Raw genomic sequence first — 18607 nt, 5'->3', positions numbered from 1 at the left:
TGGATATAACGGGAGGCAAAAAGGTATTTAAAGCATAAACAAGAAATAAACAAAAGGTAAGTGCCCCTAAGAAAAGGCATTGAAGCTTAGGGAAGGCTAAGAAGAACAAAAATAAAACTGAACTGGCTACAAAGTAAACAAAAACAGAATGCTGGACGACAGCAAATACTTACTGTGGAGCAAAGATGGCTTCCACAATGTACATCCGAACATGAGATGACAATGTCCCCAGGATGAAGGATAAAAACAAAGTAGATGCGGGAAATATCGCTCAAAGGAAGACATGAAACTGCTACAGGAAAACTCGGGAAAAAATCCACCAAAATAGGAGCGCAACACAAAAACTAAAAGACTACACACAAGAAAACAGAAGTGACAGGGGGTGACAGTACACCTACTTTGAGACAAGAGCTATAGTGATACATGCTCGGTTATGCTTTAAAGTCATATCCAACAATTGCGACGACGACTTTTTACTGTCAACTGAGTTTCGTTTTTTTAAAGATTTCTGCTGGTGGTGTGCCTCTGCATTTTTTCAACTCAAAAAATGTGCCCCGGCTCAAAAAAGGTTGAAAAACACTGCATCATACAGTGTTTTTCAACTAGTGTGCCGTGAGATACAGTCTGGTGTGCCGTGGGAGATTGTCTAATTTCACCTATTTGGGTTAAAATTGTTTTCAAACTAGTAATTATAGTCTGAAAATTACCGTATTTCCTTGAATTGCCGCAGGGCATATAGTATGCGCCTGCCTTGAATTACTGCCGGGTCAAACTCGCTTCCCAAATTAATTAGCGCATGCTTAGTATTACCGCCTGGTCAAACTCGTGACGTCACGAGTGACACTTCCCCTGTCATCATTTTCAAAATGGAGGAGGCTGATTTCAATACCGGCAATTTGAAATCGCATAAAGGGAAGAAGATTAAGAGCTATTCAGTAGGATTTAAAGTCCAAGCTTACATCACACTCCAATTTTTACTGCATACCTTTGCTAAGTGCCGGAGTTATAAGAGGTTTTAAAATAATTAACGCATGCTTACTTTTACTTCATGCCTTTGGTAAGCGCAGGAGTGGGAAGAGGTTTTAAAATAATTAGCGCCCCGGCGGGAATTCAAGGAAATACGGTAAGTGTTGTTGTTGAGTACGATGTAGTTGTGTTCTATTTTCCACAGTTACCAATTTTTTTTCTTTTTCCGGTGCTGTGAGGCATTGTACTGAACCGTCCTTAAAATAAACCATCATCTTTCATATATATACAACTGGAGTATTCATTGAAGATAAGTGAAGAAAGAAGAAACCCAACACTTAGGGATGGCTATGCAGAACGAAACTAAAACTGAACCGGCTACAAAGTAAACATAAACAGAATGCTGGACGACAGCAAAGACTTACTGTGGAGCAAAGATGGCGTCCACATGACATGACAATCGACAATGTCCCCACAAACAATGATAAAAACAACTGAAATATTCTTGATTGATAAGAACAAAGTAGATGCGGTAAATATCGCTCAAAGGAAGACATGAAAATGCTAAAGGAAAATAACAAAAAAAGAGAAAACGCCACCAAAATAGGAGCGCAAGAGAAGAATTAAAACACTACATACAGGAAAACAGCAAAAAAGTCCAAATAAGTCAGGGCGTGATGTGACAGGTGGTGACAGTACACCTACTTTGAGACAAGAGCTATAGTGATGCATGGTTGGTTATGTTTTAAAGTCATATCCAACAATTGTGACAACTTTTTACTGTCACCTGAGTTTAATTTTTTAATGATTTATGCTGGTGGTGTTCTTCCAGATTTTTTCAATGCAAAAAATGTGCCTTGGCTCAAAAAAGGTTGGAAAACACTGCATTATTTAATGTGCTTCAAAACGCATTTATTATTTGGAATACGTTTATTATATACAGTACAGGCCAAAAGTTTGGACACACCTTTTCATTTCAATTAATTTACCATGAATTGATTAACGTGGACCCCGACTTAAACAAGTTGAAAAACTTATTCGGGTGTTACCATTTAGTGGTCAATTGTACGGAATATGTACTGTACTGAGCAATCTACTAATAAAAATATCAATCAATCAATCAATGCGTTTTATTTATTTTCATGACTATTTTCATTGTAAATGGTCACTGAAGGCATCAAAACTGACACCTGTGAAAACCATTTTCGGTGACTACCTCTTTAAGCTCATCGAGAGAATGCCACGAGTGTGCAAAACAGTAATCAGAACCAAGGGTTGCTACTTTGAAGAAACTAGAATCCAAAAAAAGGCTTTCAGTTAGTTCACTTTTTTTTGTTAAGTGTATAACGCCACATGTGTTTATTCATAGTTTTAATGCCTTCAGTGACAATCTACAATGTAGTCATGAAAATAAAGAAAACACTTTGCATGAGAAGGTGTGTCCTAACTTTTGGCCTGTACTAATATCCATCCATCCATTTCCTACCGCTTATTCCCTTTAGGGTTGCGAGGGGTGCTGGTGCCTATCTCAGCTACAATTGGGTGGAAGGCGGGGTACACCCAGGACAAATCGCCACCTAATTGCAGGGCCAACACAGATAGACAATATTTACACTCACATTCACACTGTAGGGCCAATTTAGTGTTGCCAATCAACCTATCCACAGGTGCATGTCTTTGGAGGTGGGAGGAGGCCGGAGTACCCGGAGGGAACCCATGCAGTCACAGGGAGAACATGCAAACTCCACACAGAAAGATCCCGAGCCCGGGATTGAACCCAGGATTACTCAGGACCTTTGCATTGTGAGGCAGACACACTAACCTCTCTACCACTGTGCTTCCCCTGTACTTATATATATATATATATATAATTTTGTATACATACATATAACACTGTGAATATAAACACTATATAACATTTTTTACATATAGATTAAAACTTTTAAAAGAAAAAATATAAACAGTAGTGAATTTAAGTATTTGTATTTTAAAGTTTCCTTGGAAGAAGACACAGACCACCTTCCATTTACATTCATTTATAAAACAAGCATACAACCATACAAGAAGCACACATTGTTCTGCACTATTGAACTGGTTTGACAATGAAAGATGAACCATGCAAATGAGCCAAAAGGAACACCTTGGAAGACTACTGCATCACTCTATTACACGACCACTGAACGCGAGTGATGCTCTAATGAAACAGAAGAGATATGAACATGTATTGTAGTCTTAGCACAGGCAAATCTCCTGTTAATCCTTAATATGACAATAATAACGGTTTGTTGTGGGATGTCCGGTCCATTTGCTAGAGGATGCAAGTGTTCCTTTTAGTTAATAGGGATGGAAGAGCGGTGGGGAGGAAATATTTTGGGTGACGTGCCGCTTTCATTGTGCTGGTTGTTAAACTTTCGTAAGAAAACAAGTCAATGATGCAACACCCTTTGGGATCAGTGATAAAGTGCCAGTACGCCGTCATTCACACCCGCAAAACGAACAGACGTGTCATCGGCAATTAGCTTAAAAACTTTCGCAGCATCATCATCAACTATTGCTTATATAAAAATGCCTCTCGCCTGTTTCAGAGGTCCGACATGTGCAAATCTTTCCAGTTAGGGTGAGTTTTCTGTTTGAGGACCAGAATACAGTCAAAGTTTTAACAGGACTCTTCAAAGGGTTCGACTACAGCCTTTTGGCTTGTTTGTATCATTCAATGTATTAGAACCCCCCCCTCCCCAAATGTATCGGAACTAAATCAGTGTTATTATATACAAGGAAGGGTTTTAAAAAATACTTTGAAACGTTAGTACCTTGTTGACACCATGAGTAACACACTTAAGTCACATTAGTAGAATACTCCAGTCAGATGGTCCTAAAATGCTACAAATACTACATTGTTGTTGTTAAGGATGCATACATCCTTAAGAGGGAGTTAAAAACACACAACACTGAACAACACCATTTCTATTTCCAAAAAAATTTCGTATTTTCAAAGCTAGCCCACCTGAGTCCGCTTGTTCAACACATTAAAACACCCGTCACGCTTTTGGAGACTTTGACATGTTCAGCATGCACACACGCTGACGTCTGCGCTTGGGCGGCGGAAGCTTGGGTTCACCTTGTTACTGACTTACAAAACACGTTAACCATTTATCAAAAAATATGTCGAAAGAGTGTTATGAGAAAATAATGTGTAAACGTCTCTCTTTCACACTGTGCAAACCGCATCGTTTGGAGGAGGAGGAGAATGCAGCAGGTTAAGTTTGGCAGCGCAGCAGTCGAAGGGGGGACAGCAGTTCCCAAGAGAGGAGTGAAGGGTGCGTTGGCAGGAACCTAGCTCTGGAGCAGGATGGGGTCCTCCAGCTCCTGGAAGCCGGGTACAGAACCGCTCTGGCTCTCCCCGGAATCAGAGTCGTAGGGGTCTGGGAGCTCGGTGAAGCCCCAGGCCACCTGGTCGTCCTCGAAGTCGGAGCGGGCCTGCGAGGGCACGTCGGCGCCCTCCTCCTCCTCGTTGGAGTGGAAGTCCTGAGGGATGTAGAGCATCTCGGGGTAGTTGCGCGACACCAGGTCGCTGGTGGTGGCGAGCGACACCTTCCGGAAGGCGATGAGGTGCATGTGGGAGTACTTGACGTACTTGTAGCGCTTGAAGCCCAGAGACTCCACCGCCACGCGCCAGCTGCGCATCATGAGGGCGTGGCGGTTCTGGTGGGAGGAGTCGGGCGTGATGATGAGCAGCAGGCCGTGCAGCTCCAGCAGCTCGTGGGCCTTCTTGCAGCATATCCAGCGCTGGTACGGCGAGGGGAAGTAGGACAGGAGCAGGGAGAAGACCACCACGTGAAAGAGTTGCGCTGGCAAGGCGTCGATGGGGTTGTGTAGCTGCCGCAGGAAGGCCTCCACGGAGTCGCCCGCCAGCTGGAGAGGCCGCTGCAGCTGAAGGTTGAGGAAGTCGCACTTGTACACACTCTGAGGGAATACGAGGGTGCAAAACATCAACATTTAGTTTTACGGGCGTCATAAGTGACGCTGGTACATACCTCGACCGCAGGCACGATGTCGATACCGACTGTGAGGAACTCGTCAAACTTCATGAAGGGGTTGAAGCAGCTGCCCACGTCCAGGAGGCGCATCTTCCCCACCTGAGTCAGCGGACTACAACACAGAATCAGAATCGGAATTAAAAATACTTTATTAATCCCCGAGGGGAAATTAAGATTTTCAAAACAGGACAGGTTTATGTCAAAAAAGCTGCTGCTTGCCAAGCACATACAGCTGAGCCTCAATTTACAAACCCCTCGATTTGCAACCTTTTTCAATCGAGCTAAACATGCCTCTCAGTGTGCGAACCATGTTTCAGTGTTTGACCAATTCATTCATTCATTTTGTTTCACGCTTGCAGGCGAAAAGCAGGGCACAGCATTTCAGGGGAGGTAGAGCCCTCCACATCACTTGCGGCCCAGGACACAACTAGTCACTTCTTAGCGCTTCAGCGTGTGTGCCTTTTCAGTGGTTCTGCACCTTTTGACCAGTTAGGTTCATTTTGCTAACTCCATATGAGTCCCAAAAAGACAACAGACCAGTGCATGGAAAAAAAGGAAGGAATCGCTGTGGAATTAAAAAAAAGACTATTTGCGAGGTTTACTTTCATGGCGCTCACAAGTATGGAAGATTTGACAAAGCAAGCTTCATACCACAGCAAGTTTAAAATTTGTGATGAGACCAGACTTTTCTAAAAAAATATGCCAAAGCAGACTTATTTCACAGTGGAGAGGAAAGTTACCTCTCGTTAAGCAGCACGCACGCACACACACACACAGACGCGCACGCACACACACACACACACACACACACACACACACACACACACACACACACAAACAAACAAACAAACAAACAAACAAACAAACAAACACACACACACACGGCCTCTTCCTTCGCCTCCGATGTTTATGTACAGTAAGTGGATTGTACTTTTCTAAATGTTTATTGTTGTAGCAGTATGGCTGTTAAAGTTAAGAATTTTTGTGATTTGTGATCATTTGTGAGGGCACTATAGCAACTTATGTGTGTGCGCATGTGTAGGCAGAGCAACGCAGACATAATATCTTATTTAGCTTGTTAATAAAGAGAAAGTTGATCCATCACCTCCATGTTATGTTTGTTTGATATGCAGTACAGTACAGCACTTTGAATGTGTTTAAAGTGTAAAAACCTTCATTAAAATATGGACTTTTATCAAGGCTGGAACTCACTATTCATATTTACAATGTTTCTTATGGAGAAATTTGCTTCACCATACAAACTTTTCTATTTACAAAGCCTGTTCACGACCCAATTAAAGTTCGTACAACGAGGTTCCATTATACTGTATACATACTGCGCTAGCTAGTTACCTTAGTACAGCGCCGGATAGCTGAGCACTTGCAGACGCTGCAGTCAGCCCCGTGGAGAGAGAGAAAGATGCACTTTTCTCATCCTTTTCCAACATTCTCTTCATGCCACCATCCAGGAAGTATTCTTGGCAGACACTGGACACATAAACAGCGCAACAAGGACAGCCTTAGTCTAACACCGTATGAATGAGGGAAGTTTCTTTCAGCTGACAGAACTCCAAAGCAGCAGTCTGTATCCTATTGAGCCCACGCTGCTCCGGACATCATTAAGAAATAATAAATATAAAACTAATTAGATTATTTACATAATCTATGCTAGATAATAGAATCAAATACAACACAATTTCTAGCCTGTGAGTGTCTTAGTCCAATGACCTTTATTCTTTCTTCTTATAAATGTACAATGAAATTGCCCTTTTACCATTGGAGCATGGCTATTTATGACTTACATATTTTAATAAAATAAGTTAATAGGTAAAAAAAACAGTGTAGCCGGATAAACACGAACCAGGTAATATAGAAACAGTGTGTGGAAAATTACCTTTAAAAAGCAATTACATACAGTTATTCGTTACATTGACAAACAAGTAATTAAATTACTGACAAATTATAGCCCACACCGCCTTCCAGAAGCTTCTTTTTCCTCCCTCTATCCTCTTGTTGAGGTGCATCCATCCAATACTGTTGCCAATTTATAAGATAAAGTAGCATACATTTATTAGTTAAATCCGTCAGTAGACTCGCTATGGAAGCAAAGATGACAGGTAAATAAGACCACCCACAAAATAGCGCATTCTGAAGAGACGGTCAGAAAGCAGCTTGACGATGGTCTGTAAAACATAATCCGTGCAACTTTTTGACACAAGAACCACCATTACATGTTATGTAGACCACAAGTAAGTTTTAATGTACAAAAAGAATATCATAATAAGACCCCTTTAATTCGATGCGCCTCATGTATGAAAACAGACCTGAATAGACCTACTCTTCGGCAGTGAGTCTCACAACCCGGTGCGCCCCACGGCCTGAAAAATACTATCCTACAATTAAAACTATTTGAAGTCTTAAAGAACCAAAATATACAAAAAGACACTCTAATAAAATATAACAGGCAATGTATTTAACAATTTGAAAATATATTAATTGGAAGAAAGTTGTTTGATTTTTGCATAGACAACTTGTTAGCATTAACACACAAATTGTAGATACCCACGTGTTTGGAAAAACATTAATCATACATGACAAACATGTCGGATGTTACCTACCAATATAGACTTTTACCTTGTTTCTGATTGTTTGCTGCTCTTAAACATTCAGATGCTAAATGTTAATGTGCTGCATCATTGATGTGGTGATATTTTGAAACGACAGGTAATTGACAGTGCAAACACTTTACCCTAATGTCAGTCTTTTTTGCTTTTAAATGATTGCAAAACCTTTAACAGCTTCTCTCTCCTCCACTTTGTGGTCGTTTGTTATTATTTGTTGCCATCTCTCTTTATCGGCACTCAGCTGTCCCCCCCGCCACACACACAGAATACATCACCGGCAGCACGAGCTACATCACCAATGCAATCTTCCGACAAAGACTGAGCCTCCCTCATCGCTAGTGACAAACAAAAATTAGGAGGAAAAAATAAGATTGCAAAGCTAAAGTTCTGGCGTGGGAATATTTTGGTTTCAAACCGAATGAGCAAGATTAACCTATTAACACGAACCAACGAGCAAGTATGTACAGTTTACGATGGCAGACGGGGGGGAAAAAAACACCTAACCCGGTTTTTCCAGCTGAGGGAAACACTGCAGTTCAAAATGTTCAGTAGTTATTGAATGCAGTTTTTTTATCAGAATTTGAGAAAAAAACATAAAAATAAAAATGAAAAAATATTAAAAAACAAACAAACAAAGTTTAAGTCTATTTTATTTGTTTTGTTTATAAATTAAGGATAATCAGAAGTTCTTGACCTTCCAATTAAAATGGTACAAATAAAAAAGATATATTTTAATTGTAACATTAATGTTATTTTTATACTTTATGATTATACATTTAAATAATGGTGACAATGGTATCATTCATCAGCAAAAATGCATTTGACAATATATAGCCAAGCAAGATTTGTTAGCGGACCAGGCCTGGCGGTCAGCACTGAAAATCTTAGTCTTAGACAAATAATTGGACGGAAATGGCAACGACTTCTTCAATGCCACTGTGGAAAAGTTCTGTAATTTAGGCAAAATTGACCACTGAGGTGGAGTCAGCGTAAAATAAACTGCTTGCATTTTATTATTATGATTATACAAAAGAAAGCACTTTATTATATATTAATTTACAAATATCACTAACAAAATAAGAGAATAGCATATCTATTAAATAGTTTATTGCGTCTGAATGCAGCCCAGTGGTAAAAGATAGCTCTAAAGACAATCTCAGGTGCATCTATACCTGCGACACCAATCGATGCGGCCCTCCCCTTCACAGTTGACGGCCCAATGGTTGTCTGCCAGGTTCTTCATGGCAAGGGCGTACTCGCTCAGCGTCTGCTCGTCCTTGCAGTGCTCACGCCAGATCTTGTCAAAGTCGCCCACTTTTGAGAGAGGCAAGGGAGGAACACCGGGAGAAGAAAAAACCAAGGTGGAGCGTGAAACTGTTGGGTCAAGTAGCAAGCAAATGCTTAAGAGCAAAAAGCATGACAAGGAGTGGTGGTAAACAACAGCAGCAGCCTGAGGGCATGACCACTGTGATTCTAGCGCATCACACGTTGCTTGTTAGCCAATCATGTGGTTAGCGAGCATCAAAACAACCAGGATTGAAGAGCACAGTCAAGTAACCAACACGACGAACATGCCATTTATTCAGCTATGCTTAAATGTGACTGGAAAACATTGAATCTGTATTTCATTACAGTGTATAGCATGAATAAATACAGTCAGTGATTCAAAGGCAACGTCCATCTCGTGCACGGCACCGTGGCAGAAAAAGCTGATGTGGTAAAATGTTTTGCAAACTTCCCGTTTTACCTCGCGCTCTTTTACAAACCAGCTCACTAAAACATATGGTAAACGTATACATCACTGAGTATCTACACTATGTGAAGTATGCAATACAAACACTACCGTTAACAGTGAGAAGTTTTTTAAGAGGCGGAAATCAATTGGCACTGGTCTGAATACTAGGGGTCTATTGAGTCCATACTGATATATGTGCATTATTAGCAAAAAAACAACAACAAATATTGGAATGTCCGATATAAGCTATGACAGAAGCAACATGTTTATTTGTGTTAAGCTCAAAAGCCAGTTAACATCTAAGCGTTCTCCAATAAGCACACAAGTTGATATTTTCTTAAATTTTAGTCAATTATTAACATCATCAATAGTACAAAAGATGAATATGCAGGAGCTTGCAGCTAAGCACACAATAGCACCCAAGCTAGAAATATGTAATAAGTGTCCTTCATTGAACAATATTGCAGTGTAATAACAGCACATTTGTCGAAATAAACAAGTATCAAATAATTATATTTGCATATTACTTACACATTACGTCTCCTAAGTGTACTAGAAAGTACCTCCTAACAAACATGGATCACTGAATTTACTGCGTCAAGACTCATAAACTTAACTTAATGACATATTGTGAACACTGGGTGTCGCCAAAAACAAATTACCACTCTACTTCAAATTTAAAAACAGCATAAGTCTGTTAAAAGGTTAGTTTTTCATGCCTGACGTTCTCTGAGGAATTTCTCTAGATCAAGCCTTTTCTAACATTCCACACTACAAAATAAAAAATAATGTTCTATGATTTGCTCTGATATTTCGGATTCGTTAGAAATTGGCGAATACTCAAGGCTGCATAATCGGTATTAAAAATGAAAACATATCGGGACTAAGGCTGGGCGATAAAACGATATCAATCAAAACCGGGACGGACGCGTAATCGATATCAATTAAAAAAAATAATTCAATAATACTTTCGATATTTTTTTTCTTCTTTGTTGGAAGAAACCTGAAAGTTGCAAAGAAAGGTTGGCTGCATGAACAAAGGCACTTGGTCTGTGGTAACTGAGCAACTCAGAAAGTGATTGCTAATCAGTGGGAGTGACATGCTATCGGCCAATCGCGCAATAGTATCAACTATCAGGTTTGGTTGCGCCATCTTGTTGTCTCAGGGTTGATTCTTTGCACAGAGTGAGAAGAGAATGTAAAAATGAAGAAATTGCGGATTAAACAGGAAAAGTTACCTGGACAGTATGGCAGTTTTAGGGATTACAATAAAAAGACCAACATGGTCTGTAAGTGATGCAAGGCGCTCACCCCCACCAAGACCGCTAATACCACACCACCTTAAGCGCGCTCACCCTTTAGAGCACAGCTGTAAATTCCTGGCACTAAACCTGCAGAAAATAGTGCTTACAATTTTACACTTGTTAACTTTGTTACACTTATTAAGCATTTCTTACATATTCTATATGTTTGTACCTCCGTTTTAAGAGGTTATTGTTAAGTGTTTAATGCGATTTTAGAATTTTGTTTACATTGAACATTTTCCATGCTTGTGTTAACATTTACTTTCCTTTTAGCCTTGATAGCTAAGGGGATTACTGTATAATCAGAAGAAGCATACTTCTTAATTAAAATGTTTATATATATTTTTTTCCTGGTCATTATTTCATAAAAATATCAATAATTATCGATATAGATATATAAACATGCACCTGGGGATAGGTTGATGGGACAATTTAATGTTGCCATAGTGTGTGAATTTGATTGTGAATGTTGTCTATCTGTGTTGGCCCTGCGATAAGGGGCCCCCTTGTCCAGGGTGTACACCGCCTTCCGCCCGAATATATGAATATACACACACATTATATATATATATATATATATATATAACAATTTTATTGTGGTACAGTTTTCAGACAAACTGAAGACTCGCTAAATATAGTGACAAAGCCGTTACTTTGCCAAACTGATCCACCCGCGATATTTTTTTTTCATCTCTGGCAGATCTGGTGCACACAAGCTGTGTTAAGTAGCATTCACGATGCATACCCCTCAACAAAAGGGTAGCACTAAATCTATATGTGGAAGTCAAAATGTATTCATGGTGGGCCGCCACAAATAAATGAACATATTGTAAACAGGGTAATGTTTAGCAGGAAACAACACAGATTATGCACCAGAAAATCACTTTTTGGGGGGAGTAGGGCAGTTATTCTATAACAGCGGTATGTGTACCATGCGTCTAGTTGTACGCCAAAGAATCGCTTGATTTAAGTGTTACATTACAGTGTTTTATGTTACTGTTTCAACTGTGTACTGTTACAGTGGCCAAAATATTAAACATAATTGTTAAATAAAACCGCTGCCTTATTTTCAATGAATACTGTTTTTTAATGTTGGTCTTTATGGTAGTACTTGGAGAGCAAAGTGTCTTCTGAGATGGTTCTTGTTAAAAAACACTTTGAGAACCACTGGCAAGTGGTTTGCAGTTTGGACATGTGTTTTCGGATCTGAAAAAAATATTAATGGGGTCTTCTTATGATTTTTTTCTACATGTTAAACACTTTTTTGTGGTTCACACGACACGCTGTAGTGGTTATTTGGTCAAAATGTTGCATAGATTATGTTTTACAGACACCTTCTGACCGTCTAATTTATGTTCCTCCACTATGACAGCGTCTTCTCTCCGCCATCTTTGTTGTGGTTTTTAGCGCTTTCATTTTTGATTCTACTGACGGATACAAGTTTAAACTAGTGTTGTCTCGGGACAACACTAGTATTATATTATATACCAGTACCAACATTTTGCTTCCGGTTCTTAAATTATTTCGATACTTTTCAAAATAAAAGGGGACCACAAAAAATTGCATTATTGTTTTTGTTTTAACAAAAAATCTTAGGGTACATTAAACATATTTTTCTAATTGCAAGTTTGTTCTTAAATAAAATAGTGAACATACAAGACAACTTGTCTTTTATTAGTAAGCAAGCAAACAAAGGATCCGAATTTAGTCTGCTGACATTTGCAGTAACATATTGTGCCATTTATCATTCTATTATTTTGTCAAAATGATTAAGGACAAACTGTAAAAATTGATTATTAATCTACTTGTTCATTTACATGAACTAGACATTTGACAAGAACAAGAAAGTTTGATCACATTACGCCTGTACTGGCTCACCTGCACTGGCTCCCTGTGCACTTAAGATGTGACTTTAAGGTTTTACTACTTATGTATAAAATACTACACGGTCTAGCTCCATCCTAATCGCGGCAAGAAATCTGCGTTCAAAAGACTCCGGCTTATTAGTGATTCCTAAAGCCCAAAAAAAGTCTGCGGGCTATAGAGCGTTTTCCGTTCGGGCTCCTGTAGTCTGGAATGCCCTCCCGGTAACAGTTCGAGATGCCACCTCAGTAGAAGCATTTAAGTCTCACCTTAAAACTTATCTGTATACTCTGGCCTTTAAATAGACCTTTTTAAACCAGTTGATCTGCCGCTTCTTTTCTTTTTTCTCCTATGTCCCCCCCTCCCTTGTGGAGGGGGTCCGGTCCGATGACCATGGATGAAGTACTGGCTGTCCCGAGTCGAGACCCAGGATGGACCGCTCGTCGGGACCCAGGATGGACCGCTCGCCTGTGTATCGGTTGGGGACATCTCTACGCTGCTGATCCGCCTCTGCTTGAGATGGTTTCCTGTGGACGGGACTCTGGCTGCTGTCTTGGATCCGCTTTTAACGGAACTCTCGCGGCTGTGTTGGAGCCACTATGGATTGAACTTTCACAGTATCATGTTAGACCCGCTCGACATCCATTGCTTTCGGTCCCCTAGAGGGGGGGGGGGGGGGGGGGGGGGGTTGCCCACTTCTGAGGTCCTCTCCAAGGTTTCTCATCGTCAGTATTGTCACTGGCGTCCCACTGGATGTGAATTCTCCCTGCCCGCTTGGTGTGAGTTTTCCTTGCCCTTTTGTGGGTTCTTCCGAGGATGTCGTAGTCGTAATGGTTTGTACAGTCCTTTGAGACATTTGTGATTTGGGGCTATATAAATAAACATTGATTGATTTACTGTTAATATCTGCTTATTTTCCGGTAGGAGGCCACGGGGAAGACCCAGGACACGTTGGGAAGACTATGTCTCCCGGCTGGCCTGGGAACGCCTCGGGATCCCCCGGGAAGAGCTGGACGAAGTGGCTGGGGAGAGGAAAGTCTGGGTTTCCCTGCTTAGGCTGTTGCCCCCGCGACCCGACCTCGGATAAGCGGAAGATGATGGATGGATGGATGGATGGAACATGTTCTATCAACACTTCTGTTAAATTTAATAATCACTTATTATTCTGTTGCTTGATACTTTATATTAGTTTTAGATGATACCACATTTGGGTATCAATCCGATGGTAGTTGCAGGATCATATATTGGTCATATTCAAAGTCCTCATGTGTCCAGGGACATATTTCCTGAGTTTATACACATAGTATACATTGCAAAAATAACGAAAGATGTTGTGATGCCAAAAAATATCAACGTAACCATAGTAGTGTCGAATAGATACGCTCCTGTACTTGGTATTAGTGATGGGTCCGGCAACACCGATGCATCGGCGCATGTGTCGAGCAAAATCCTGTGTCGGTGCGCGTAGCGCTTTTCGAAAGTCACGTGACCGATCATGAGCTGTTTTCGTCACGTGACCGATACGCGAACTGTGTCGCACTGACGTCTGTGCGCCAAACTGTGTTTATAAGGAAGCACATCTGTCAACGAGATGCTGCTGCCAACAGAATCGCCCCACTTCTGTCGTTGGTCATTTTTAATTTATTGTCGTCTGAGATCATTTCCGCCGTGTGGGAATATTTTGATCACATATCGGAAAAAAAGGTATTTGTGTTAATTTCCTTGTCGTTTCATCCTGTTCTCTCAAAGTTTCCAGCATTGTCCCACCCACACAACCATCCGATAGGTTACATTCAAAAACAGTTACAACCAATCTCTTCGATAGCTCAGTTGGTAGAGTGAAGGTCCGTATTTGTTCATGCTGAGTTCCTTAGGGCACTTGTTCAAATCCAGCTCAAACCCATTACCTTTTTACCCTGAATTGATTAACGTGGACCCTGATTTAAACAAGTTGAAAAACTATTTAACCATTTAGTGGTCAATTGTACGGAATATGTACTGTACTGTGCAATCCACTAATAAAAGTTTCAATCAATCAATCCTGCGTATTCAGAGCGCATACTTAAAAAAAAAAAAAAAAAAAATGCCAGTCCACAAGTATCCTCATTCACAACACGTTCTTTTAGATTTCCATGTTATGATACATGTTCACATTATTTATTGACTGTATCTAAAAAAAATAAAAATATATTTTTATTTAAATGAAGGTATGAAATAATCCTAAATTAAATACAATGACTTGGTTTATATTATTGTATATACTAGGTCATAAAATCAGTGTCAGTTGAGTCGGTCCATAGGTTGCCTGTAGGGATTTTTAATGTCCAGCAGATGTCGTTGTTTAGTGACACAGTATTGACACAGTATCAATACAGTTATGCAATGTGTCAAACCATCACTACTTGGTATCATTACAGTGGATGGCCAGGGGACTACAGATGAAAACTAGCCTTCTGGCTAATTCTGGCTTTTTAAACCATGTGTAGTCATGTATTTTATGAAATTGCATTGTCCCCTTTGAAATTAACTAATCTAATCTGATCCAAATATCTACCATATACGGATAATCCGCTGACGTCACCAGTGGGAAAAATGTTACTAAATGGGAGCAATCCCAAACTGCAGGTTTCCCGGAAAGAAGAAAGAAGGCATAACTGTTTCATAAATATCTTCTCAAAGCCTTCACTGTTTGATTTCACATTTTAGGGACTTATGCAGATCCCAAAATAATTCAGGAACTAGTAGATAAAAAAAGTTGGTTTAAATAAGTCGGTTTAAATAAGAGGGGGGGCTTCACGGTTGCAGAAGGGTTAGTGCGTCTGCCTCACAATACGAAGGTCCTGCAGTCCTGGGTTCAATCCCAGGCTCGGGATCTTTCTGTGTGGAGTTTGCATGTTCTCCCCGTGAATGCGTAGGTTCCCTCCGGGTACTCCGCCTTCCTCCCACTTCCAAAGACATGCACCTGGGGATAGGTTGATTGGCAACACTAAATTGGCCCTAGTGTGTGAATGTGAGTGTGAATGTTGTCTATCTGTGTTGGCCCTGCGATGAGTTGGCGACTTGTCCAGGGTGTACTCGCCTTCCGCCCGATTGTAGCTGAGATAGGCGCCAGCGCCCCCCCAAAAGGGAATAAGCGGTAGGAAATGGATGGATGGATAAATAAGAGGGCCTTTTTGATCAGAACTTGTCCATAGGTGTAGAACTGGATGTGAGTTATGTTATCTTCATTTATTATGCACCCGCCCCAAGTTATACTTCTATAGATGCCCTGTGATTGACCGGTCAACTCATTTAGCCCATACCTAAACCCAAATAGAAATTGGGTGGTTTATTAGGACTACAATTCCCCGGTTCCTCTAAAACAGGGGTGTCAAACTCAAATACAGAGTGGGCTAAAATTTAAAACCGAACAAAGCCGCGGGCCGAGGTTGAACAAATTAACCTTTTAATAGGGACCCAAACAAGTTTTGCACTGAATATTGAACAAGCAAGGCTTATATAACTTTATAGTGACAAGCAAAATCGAATTTCAAATAATAATAATAATTAAAAAATATCCATGGCATACGAAATAAAATTTAAATAAAAATGTAATGCCTCTTTTCGGCGGTGGTGTTGAGGTGGACGGGGTTTGGTGATAGCGGGGCGTGTATATTGTAGCGTCCTGGAAGAGTTAGTGCTGCAAGGCGTTCTGGGTATTTGTTCTGTTGTGTTTATGTTGGGTTACGGTGCGGATGTTCTCCCGAAATGTGTCATTCTTGTCTGGTGTGGGTTCACAGTGTGGCGCATATTTGTAACAGTGTTAAAGTTATTTATACGGCTACCCTCAGTGTGACCTGTATGGCTGTTGACCAAGTATGCCTTGCATTCACTTGTGTGTTTGTATAAGCCGCATGTATTATGTGACTGGGCCGGCACACTGTTTGTATAGAGGAAAAGCGGACGTGGAGACAGGTTGTAGACAACGCCAAAGGCAGTGCCTTTAAAGACCACTCCAAATATTGTTGTCCGGGATGAAATTCGGGAGGGGCACTGAACTTCGGGAGTCTCCCGGGAAAATCGAGAGGGTCGGCAAGTAAGAGTGTTAGCGGTGAATGCGGTGTTACAGCGGCGGGCCAGCTCTAATGATAATTTGATATTGCTTCAAGGGCCAAGTGAAATTACATGGCGGGCCAGAGTTTGACACCCACGCTCTAAAACGTTTGTCACGGTGTGGTTTGGTTGGTTGAGCGGCCGTGCCAGCAATTTGAGGGTTCCAGGTTCGATCCCAGCTTCCGCCATCCCAGTCACTGACCTTGGTGTCCTTGAGCAAGACACTTTACCCACCTGCTCCGACATTGGTTTAAATTTGACTTAGATAACGGGATTCACTATGTAGAGCGCTTTGAGTCACTGGAGAAAAGCGCTACATAAATCAAATTCACTTCACTCCATAAAGTGTTAGCTCGGGGTTAATGATTGGTTCACATTCAAGTGGATTTCTGCCTTGTCAACACATCCCCGTGGCTTTAAGTGCAATATCCACTAGTCTTACAGTTGACATTCAAGTTTAAAGTCGAGTTGGGACTTTAGTTCAAGCTTTAAGAGCAGCTTGTGCACAAACAAACGTCGGCCTGTTAGTGGTTCCATTTAAAAGGTCTGTCTCTACCAGTGATGGCAGCCAAGAGTATAGCCGCGACTGGGAGAATGTGTTTTAAATGGAGGTGGTGCTCCGGTTTGTGTAGTTTGGAGGAAGAAGCTAATTCGTTAGCCAAGAAGCGGATGTGTGGGCCTCGCTGCTCACCTTCTCTGTATTTCCTGCGCAGCTTTCTGTGGACATTTTTAACCACCCCGGAAAGTTTCTCCTGCTCCTTCTTGCTCGGGGCTGCATCAGGAATGGGTACGTAAAACAGTTCTGGGTGTCCGACGTCGTCGCTGGGGTCCATAGCGCCGGTAACCGTAACCTCCTCTGGTGGTGGCTTCCTCTTTTTTTTTTTTAATCTTTTTTTTTTTTTTTGCTTCAACCACCGGCTCGCCGGCGGCGCACGTGCCAACAACAGGCAAGCCGATTGGCTCAACTTGGCGCACACGTGCTAAGAAATGACAGCGCGACGTCCAATCCCAAGCCTGGAAACGTCGACTGCCCGTGGTGAGACATTTACAGCCCCTCGTAAATCTCGGACACTACGAAACGCAAAACTAAACACTACAAAAGAAAAAAAACCCCACAAGATTGCTTTATAATGAACACTGATAAATGATCGGATTTTCAACCTTCCGGCCCTTCACAGCTAATGTCACAATAATACGAAGACATAAACACGACCATAAATCTTATCAAACCATAAAACTATGTTGAGACTCATGGCTGCTGAAGCAAGTTGTGACGTCACAAAGAGCAATGTTGTAGAGCAGTGGTCCCCAACCACCGGGCCGCAGCTCGATTGGTACCGGGCCGCAGAATAATTTTTTTATAATTTTTATTTTTTATTAAATCAACATAAAAAACACGAGATATACTTACAATTAGTGAAGATACACTCACAATTAGTGCACCAACCCAAAAAATCTACCTTTTTCATGACAAAAAACCCCCCAGCCGGGCCGCGGGACAAATTATACCATGAATTGATTAACGTGGACCCCGACTTAAACAAGTTGAAAAACTTATTCGGGTGTTACCATTTAGTGGTCAATTGTACGGAATATGTACTGAACTGTGCAATATACGAATAAAAGTATCAATCAATCAATCAAATTATCAAGCGTTAACTGGTCCGCAGCTACAAAAAGGTTGGGGACCACTGTTGTAGAGACTGGAATTGCCATTTGTAACGGGTCACTTTGTGTTGTGGACAGTGAATTTATTTTTTTCATTAATATGGAAATTGTAAAACATAAAACGCTTGGTTTATTTGAACTTAATTTTAAAATGTTAAAAAACAAACAAAGGCTGATTCTTTTAAATACGTTTAAAAAAATGGGTTGCCTGTCACTTCATATAAAAACATTAAAACCACAGTAAACAGGTATGGGAAAAATAGACCAAAAATTGTTTTTTTTAGCTGCAGTAACCGGAAACTTAATTTTCAAAGTAAA

The 18607-nt window shown here is 40.8% G+C and overlaps 1 protein-coding gene across 1 annotated transcript; it reads right to left on the bottom strand.

Moving 5' to 3' along the window:
* Positions 1-2986: 2986 nt before the first annotated feature.
* LOC133549317 (S-adenosylmethionine sensor upstream of mTORC1-like) lies at positions 2987-17525 on the bottom strand. Its single transcript, XM_061894592.1, has 5 exons — positions 17313-17525; positions 8800-8941; positions 6357-6491; positions 5001-5115; positions 2987-4929 (listed from the first exon to the last, which is right to left on the bottom strand). Exons 1-5 carry the CDS (start codon positions 17452-17454, stop codon positions 4300-4302), a joined length of 1164 nt encoding a protein of 387 aa, XP_061750576.1. The 5' UTR covers positions 17455-17525; the 3' UTR covers positions 2987-4299.
* Between the last annotated feature and the right edge of the window lie 1082 nt (positions 17526-18607).

This window comes from Nerophis ophidion, linkage group LG03, assembly GCF_033978795.1.
Source record: "Nerophis ophidion isolate RoL-2023_Sa linkage group LG03, RoL_Noph_v1.0, whole genome shotgun sequence".
In the NCBI taxonomy this organism is placed as follows: Eukaryota; Metazoa; Chordata; class Actinopteri; order Syngnathiformes; family Syngnathidae; genus Nerophis; species Nerophis ophidion.
Note: the sequence above shows the minus strand (reverse complement) of the source record. Positions and strands in the feature narration are given on the sequence as shown.

Bases quoted from the DNA above. Each gene is read 5' to 3' on its own strand.
- LOC133549317 (XM_061894592.1), bottom strand. From the start codon at position 17,454: ATGGACCCCAGCGACGACGTCGGACACCCAGAACTGTTTTACGTACCC. The intron at 5,116-6,356 runs GTAACTAGCTAG...TCTGTGTTGTAG, and splicing joins CTATCCGGCGCTGTACTAAG to TCCGCTGACTCAGGTGGGGA. The intron at 4,930-5,000 runs GTATGTACCAGC...GTATTCCCTCAG, and splicing joins ACATCGTGCCTGCGGTCGAG to AGTGTGTACAAGTGCGACTT.